General features: G+C 59.5%; 1 protein-coding gene across 2 annotated transcripts; it reads right to left on the bottom strand.

The window, feature by feature from the left end:
- Window positions 1-205: 205 nt before the first annotated feature.
- On the bottom strand, window positions 206-7009 carry SPIB (Spi-B transcription factor). 2 transcript variants are annotated; one of them, XM_058529955.1, is made up of 6 exons: window positions 6752-7009; window positions 5741-5768; window positions 4122-4194; window positions 3626-3840; window positions 3064-3214; window positions 206-1816 (listed from the first exon to the last, which is right to left on the bottom strand). In XM_058529955.1, exons 1-6 carry the CDS (start codon window positions 6772-6774, stop codon window positions 1518-1520), a joined length of 789 nt encoding a protein of 262 aa, XP_058385938.1. In that variant the 5' UTR covers window positions 6775-7009; the 3' UTR covers window positions 206-1517. The 2 variants fall into 2 exon arrangements, with proteins under 2 accessions (XP_058385938.1, XP_058385939.1); XM_058529956.1 differs by lacking the exon at window positions 6752-7009 and having other exon boundaries at window positions 5741-5932.
- Between the last annotated feature and the right edge of the window lie 559 nt (window positions 7010-7568).

Genomic DNA, 7568 nt, shown 5'->3' with positions numbered 1-7568 from the left:
TGCTCGGCAGGGCTGCAAGGGACTTTTGCAATCTTCCTCCTCCTCCTCTCCCCTTTCACAGAAGGGACAAACTGAGGCCCAGAAGCAGCAAGTCTTTCACCCCAGATCCCCCAGCCACCCGGGCTCAAGGACCTGGGACTCTGGGCTCGTAGCCCACAGCCGCTGACGCCCGGGGTGGGGTTCCAGTCAGAGCTCGCACAGTTCATCCAGGCTTCACCTCCAGCTGGGTTCACATCAGGGGTCAAAACGCAAATGGTTGGGGCCCAACGAGCAACTGAGAGAAGCCACTGGGGTGTGACAGCCAGGGGTGGCCGGGACTGGGGCAGATTGGAGAACAGAGGTCCCTTTAGGAGACAGTGCCACCCTGCTCCAGCCTCTCCACACTGCAAAGCTGGCCCACCATTGCTGGATTGTGCAAAGTTTTAAGTGAAGGATTATGCAAAACGGCCCTATTTTGAAATGTCAGCTAATTCGCATCCCCCCTCAAAAAAAAAAAAAAAAACCCGCCACAGTGAACTAACCACCACCAGGGACCTGATTTGCCCTGCGGGACGGGGAGGCTGTCACCAGTTTGAGACCTCTGGTTAGAAATGACATGGGAGGGCTGACAAGATCACCCAGAAACCAGTTGATTAGCCAGAATGGTCCCCGGCATGGCCCCACGAGGTTTCCCCAGGAGAGGAACCGTCCCATGAGAACACAGGGCTGCTGGTGGGGTCCCCAAAGGGGCATTTCAGATGGGGATACCAGAGGTGACCCAGACATGACAAGGTTCACTGAGGTCCCCCTAGATTTGACAAGGGTGATTTCAGACATGACAAAATGATCCCAGAGGGGCCCTAGACGTGACTGGAGAATTCCACACACAGAAAAGTTCCAGAAAATTAGGCGATCCCAAAGATGACAAAGGGATTGGGAGGGGACGGATAGGACAAGAGAGTCACAGATGGGTACAGAGATCTGAGACGTGATAAAGAATTCACAGAGGGCCCCAAACATAACTAGGACATCCCAGATCTGACTTGAGGGACCCAGACATGAGTAGGGGATCCCAGAAAGACCCTGGACAGGGCTTAAGGTTGCTGGTAGGCGCCCCTCCTGGCGTGATGATCTGCGGGCTCACTCTCCCCCAGATGATACTGAAGGATCTCAGACACAAATGGGATCTCAGGGAGGTCCCCGGCCTGGTTGGGGGGTCTCAGACATCATAAGGGGATCCCAGAGGCGTTCTTGGGATTCTGGAAGCAATGCCCCGCCTCGCTCCACACAGACACATAGCAGAGTCGTCTATGGGTCCTGCGACCCGAGACATGAGGATCCTGGGGCTCCTGGACATGACAAGGGAATCCCAGAGAGGCCCCAGACACGATTGGGGGGTCCCAGAGGGACCCTGGGCAGGGCTTAGGGATTAAGGCAGCCCTCCTCCCCCGCAGTGCGGGTATCCGCGGGTCCTCTGACCTAGGGTGTGGGGACGCCGACGTGACACAGGCGTGGAGCCCCTGAGAGCCCCCCTGGGCTCAGGCCCGGCGGGCGGCGGGCAGCAGCGCGCTGTCGAACTGGTAGGTGAGCTTGCGTTTGACCTTGCGGATCTCGCCCGTCTTGGCGTAGTTGCGCAGGGCGCGCGCCAGCTTCTGGTAGGTCATGCGCTTGCGGTTGCCCTTCTGCTGGCCCCAGCGGCGCGCCAGCAGCTCCTTGTGCTTGGAGGAGAATTGGAAGACGCCGGTGCCGGGCTCCACCCACCACACGCACTCGCGCATGTCTCCGCGCGTCAGCAGACCCAGCAGGAACTGGTAGAGGCGCAGCTTCTTCCGGGCCCCTGCGGCGGGGGTGGCAGGGGGGCGCGTCAGGGGAGGGGTCCTTCGCGCCACGCCCACCCCGCCCTGGCCCCCGCCAAGCCTCAGTCTCCCCATCGAGAGAATTGGAGTGAGGGGGTGGCTGTTAGATAGACCCGCCTGGCTCCGTCTGTGCGCGCCCCCCCCTTCAGGCAAGTCGCCCCCCCTCCCTGAAGCCGTGACACCAGAACCCCCGTCCCCCTTCCCTGCTTGATTTTTCAGGATGTGCGTCTGTCCTGTGTTCGGCTGGGTGGCCAGCACACGGTAATACATATTTATTGAGCCCATGGATGAATCTGTGAAATGGGTTGACAGTGCTCCTCCAAAGCTTGTAAGAGAGAGCTGGCTGGTGGTGGAGAGATCTGGAGGGGCTTTCAATCGGCCTGGCTGTTTCTCCAGCTCTGGGTCTCCCGGCCTCTCAGCCCAAGAGGGGCTGGGCTCCTGGGACAGGCCAGGGGGTCTGTCTCCTGGGCTCTCCCGTCTGTCTGCAGGAGCTGGGGTGGGGGCAGGTGAGTTTCACAGCAGGGCATTGGATACAAGAACCCGACCTCTGCCACTTCCCAGTTGTGTGACCTTGGGGTGGTGACTTAACCTCTCTGAGCTGGTGTCTCCTCAGCTATCAATGAGGCTAATGTGTGTGTGTTTGTTTTACTTGCACCAACCTTTGTGATGCGCTTAGGGCCAGGCGCCCGGCTGGGTGCTTTACAATTATGAGCTCATTTAATTTTCCTCGTAACCCCACAATTTGGGGATGATGATGAAGATGCCCATTTTACAGATGGGAAACCGAGGCCCAGATAGGGAAAGGAAGTAAGCATCCCAGCTTCCCAGGGGTTGCACATAACGGATGTCGGGCACGTGGGCGGAAGCAGGGGTTGAATAGATGGGAGTTGATATGGTGATAATTTCTGTTGCTATGGCCTCCATAATGATGGTGAGGACCTACTGAGCGCTCACTCTGTGCCAAGCACGTTTACACATATTATCCCACTTAATCTTCCTAACCACCAGTCACACATGCGATTACTGTCATCCACATTGCACAGACAGGAAACCAAGGCACAGAGAGGTAGAGGCACTGGCCCAAGGTCACACAGCCAGTAGGTGGCAGACCTGGGAACTGCCCTCAGCACTGGAGTATATAGTAGGTGCTTGGGAAGCCATGACGCCTTTAGCCCCCTCCCCCCATCTCCAGTTGGAGTCCTCCCCCCCGCCACTTGCTCCCACATACCTGCCTCAGATGCCCTTCCCTCGGGGCCACCCATGAGGGCCTCATCCGACTCGCTGTCCGAGACCTCCAGGGTGGGATTGTCCAGCAGGAGATCTTCCTCCTCCGACAGCACGGGGCTGGGGTACGGGGCGTACGCCAGGGGGCCCAGGGTCTGCGGAAGGTCACAGTCACCTGCAGCCCGGGCCCCCTTGTCTCCCTCCCTCTGCTCTTGCTCCTTGGCTTCCCCCTCCCTGGCCCGCCTGTGGCCCTGTACGCTCTATTTGCATCCTGCACTCTGGCCTCGGTTCAGATCTCCATGGCCTGGCCAGGGGACCCCCGGGCCACCTCCTGGGGTGAAGGCCTGCCCACACAGATAACGGCCGTCCGTGCGGCCCCTTGGCTCACATCTGTGCCTGTGTTGGCTGGTTCGTGCAGTGGAGCAATGATGGTACTTGACCACAGAGGGTGCTCAGAGGGATGAAGGGGTTAATCTGTGCACAGGTTTTAACCAGTGCCTGGCACCTCCTCGTGAATGTCAATGTCGGTCAAATGATGGGATGGTAATTGTCTCCCTGCCCCTCACCTGGCTGGGGAGGTCCTCCATGGGGTACACTGGGAAGCCGGGCCCCGGGGCCTCCAGGCTGGGGGCCGGGTCGAGGCTTCCCACGGGGCTGTAGGTCGAGGGTCCGTAGCAGAGCTGGACACCCTGGGGTTGGCTGAAGGTGGCCACGGCCGAGTCGTAGGCTTCAAAAGAGGAGGCTGGGACAGCTGGGCCCTCAGTCCAACCCCACAGGGAGTCTGGGGGAAGGGCACTGAGTCAGAAGCCAGGAGGTCTGGCCGCAGCCCCCTCCCTCTCGAAGCCCCCGGCACAGAGGGGCCATTGTGGGTCGTGCAAATCTCTGACCCCAGGATTTGCATGGGCGAGCGGGTGGGTGGGAGAGGAAAGGGAGGAGGCCTGGAGGCCTGAGTTAACTTTGTCCTGCTCTGCTAGCTGACAGCCTCCCCTGGGCCTCAGCTCTCCCATCTGTGAAATGGGCTCAAGGGGCAGGTGGGGAGGGGGCTGGGCCAGGGTCACCCACCAGGAGCCCCCTCTGAATCGGGGTAGCCGGGGTGCTTGCAGCTGTCCAGGTCGTAGAAGACTCCATCTGGGTGCTGATAGGGGTGGGGGAGGAAGAGCGGTCATCCCAGGCTGCGGGGAGCCCCCACCCCTACCCCAGACCAGCAGGGAGACTCCCACAGGGACGGGGAGAGTAGGGGAGAGGCTGGGAGAGGGAGGGAAAGAGAGAGACACAGGAACTGAAACAGAGAGAAAGAGACAGAGACACAGAGAGGCAGTGAGAGAGGTATAGAGAGACACAGAGACTAGGCACCAGAGACAGGGGCAAAGAGATACACAGAGAGGAGACAGACACAACAAAGCAGAAACACACAGAGACACAGACACACAGAAACAGAGACCCAGGGGCTCAGAGAACGACACAGCAGCCAGCTCCCTCTGAGACTGGTGGCTCATGGGAAGCCAAGCACCTCGCTGGTACACAGTCAGCACTGATCGTGCCTGGGAAGGTGTGTGTGGGGTGGGTGAAGGGTGAGAGAGTGGCAGTGTTTTCACGGAGGCAAAGTCTCAATGCTTCCTTTGTCCACCTCCGTATCGCTCCAGTTCGTCCCAAGAATCATGTGTTGTTTAGCAATTAGAGTCTCGTAAAGTCTAAAGTTAGATATACATCATCCTGATGACCTGCAATCTCATACCTAGGTATTTACCCAAGAGAACATATGTCTGCAGAATAGCCTTGTGCAAGAATAATCAGAGCAGCTGAGTTCATAGCCTGATACGGAAACAGCCCAAGTGCCTATGGACAGGAGAATGGACACATTAACTATAGTGTGGTCCTGCGATGGAGTACTAGACAGCAAGGAAAAAGAAGCAAGACCTGATGCTGAGTGAAGGAAACCAGACCCCAAAGGGGACACCCCGCGTGATTGCTTTATATAAAGTTCGAAACATGGTGGAAAATACCAGAGCGGGGTATTGATCGGGAAGGGACGTGAGGGAATCTTCCAGAGTGATGGAAATGTTCTATATCTTGCCCTGGTTAGTGGTTACCCAGATGTGTGCATAATGTAAAACCTCAGTGAGCTGCACGCAAGATTGTCAGTTTCCCGACTGGTAAGTTATACTTCAATTTTTAAAGAGAGCAAAGTTGTCAAGTCAGAGGCCGCGTGGGATGTGCTGAGGAAGGGGACCCGAAGGAGGTTTCTTTTGAGCATATGAGCGAGGTTTTATTTCTCGGACTGGGCTGTGGGTTTACGAGTGGTGGGTATAGTGTTCCATGTCTGAAATCTTACAGACTAGATTTTTGAAAATACAAAGCAAAGATGAGAAGGGAGGAAGGAATAAGTCAATTCGCTGAATGTGGGATGGACGGAGGAAGAGAGACACAATCGAAGACACAAAGGCCCCCACCCCTCCCGAGGCAAGGAAGTGGACTGAGAGGCCAAGAAAGGGAGAAACGTCCATGATGGGGATGGGGGTGTGGGGGAAGATGGGGCGGAGGGGGGCTAGTGGGAGATACCGAGGGAGAGCCAGAAAGCCCAAGTCACAGGAATGAGCGGAGGGGGAAACTGAGGCAGGGAGGCCATGGTGGGCCACGTGGGTCCCCCCTACCCCTCTCTGGCCCCCAGGGCCCCGACTCACCGGACAGCTGAAGTGTGGACCTTCGAGCCTGGAGGGGGAGAGACACAGGGGCATGTCAGGGGCGACTTCAGCCACCTGTCTCGAAGTGGTTGGGGGGCGGATGGGGGTGGTGGTGGCTGCAGCTGTGACCACCACCGTAGCTGGTCTGCTGTGTGTCCCTGTGTGAGACCAGCCCCACCACACTCCCCCAACTCCACCGCCGGGACAGGAAGTAGGGGGCGGGGGCCAGGCAAATGTACCCCCCCCCGGGGATTTGCATAGACAGTGGCTTGTCGGGGGGCAGGGAAAGTGAGGGGGAGAAAGTCCCCGGAGAGGAGGTGTGGGCGCCAGCGGGCCAGTAGAGGCAGGGAGGGGGCCTCCCTTAGCGAGTCAGTGAAATGGGTCCACCTTGGTCCAGAGGAGAGAGATGGAGAGACATCTGGGCAGAGACGGGAAAACAGAAGAGACTCAGCAGAGGAGGAGAAAGAAGAAAAGAGAAGGGCGAAAGGTGTGGAGAGAGACATTCACGCAGCCCCAGAGACTGAGAGATGGGGTGGAGGAGAGACGGGGAGAGAGGAGAGAGAAGACAGGCGGACAGAGAGAGAGAACTGGAAAGAGACAGAGACAGACACGGAGACGGAGGGAGCAAAGGCAGAGAACTGAGACCCAGAAACGTAAAAAGATGTGGTGAGTGGCAGAGTGAAAGGCAGACACAGGGAGCGAGCGAGACCCAGCGGGAGACAGAGAGAGACCAAGACAGAAACGGAGGGCCCCGCGGGAGAGACGTCAGCAGGAGGGAGAGAAGCAAGTGTCCCAAGGAAAGATCCTTGGGGTCCAGGGGGGACAGGGATGGGGTGGAGAAAGGAATCCAAGGTGAGAGACAGGGAGAGAGAGATCCAGAAGGGGTGAGACGGTGTGGACCGCCTCCTACCCACCTGCCCCCCTCGGGGGGGCAGAGACCACCACCCGGGGGGAGGCCGGGGGGGTCGTGTGGGGCCCGGGGCCGAGTGCAGGTTTAGGGGCCCCACTTACTGTGCAGCGTCCAGGGCGAGCATGGTGGTGCGGGCTGGGTGTGCTGCTGCTGCGGCAGCCACCCCTATTTATACCTTGGCCCAGCCCCCTGGGGGGGGCAGGGGTGCTGGCTGGCCGGAGCTCAGCCCTCCTCGAAAATCCCCTCAGGGAGGGGGTCAGGGGAGGGGGCTGGATTGCACAACCTCCTGGTCACGTGGCAGGGAGGGCGGGCCCGGGGGCCATCTGGATTTGGGGATCCCCACGGTTGGGGGTGGGGGGCTGACCCCGAGGAGTGGAGATAGAAGGGCTGGATTTGGGGGGACCCTGAAAAAGGAGGGGCCAGGGGGTCCTGTGGTCCGTGAAGGGGGGGTCAGTAAACAGGCAGGGTCTGGGCACAGGAGCCAGAGGGGAGCGGTGGCTGGAGGCTGGGGGGCACGGGTGCCATCGAGGGCAGACTCGGCACCGATGCTGTCAGGTGAGGTGGGGGGCACCAGGCTCTCATAGTGGATGTGGACTGGGGGGGGTGTCCCCAAGGAAAACCCAGGACCGAAGCTGGTGAGGACCCTGAGGTGGAAACATCGTGGGTGTGTGACGCGGGAGGGGGGTCCCCCTGGTCGAGCTGGGGAGTGGTAGCCTGGGTGTCAGGGGCTGCCCCAGGCCTGGAGGAAACAGGTCAACACCTGGAGGGCGGGGCGGCCCCCGGGGGGTGGGCCGCTGGGCAGCGAGCACAAAGGAGCTCGTGCAGAGGGTGCACCGGGGCGTAGGGGAGGTCACTGGGGAGACTGAGGCAGGCCTGACGTGCGTGGGGCTGGCAGCAGAGGAGGGAGCCCAGGGGCGT

This window comes from Diceros bicornis, chromosome 34 (assembly GCF_020826845.1).
Source record: "Diceros bicornis minor isolate mBicDic1 chromosome 34, mDicBic1.mat.cur, whole genome shotgun sequence".
Lineage (NCBI taxonomy): Eukaryota > Metazoa > Chordata > Mammalia > Perissodactyla > Rhinocerotidae > Diceros > Diceros bicornis.
Note: the sequence above shows the minus strand (reverse complement) of the source record. Positions and strands in the feature narration are given on the sequence as shown.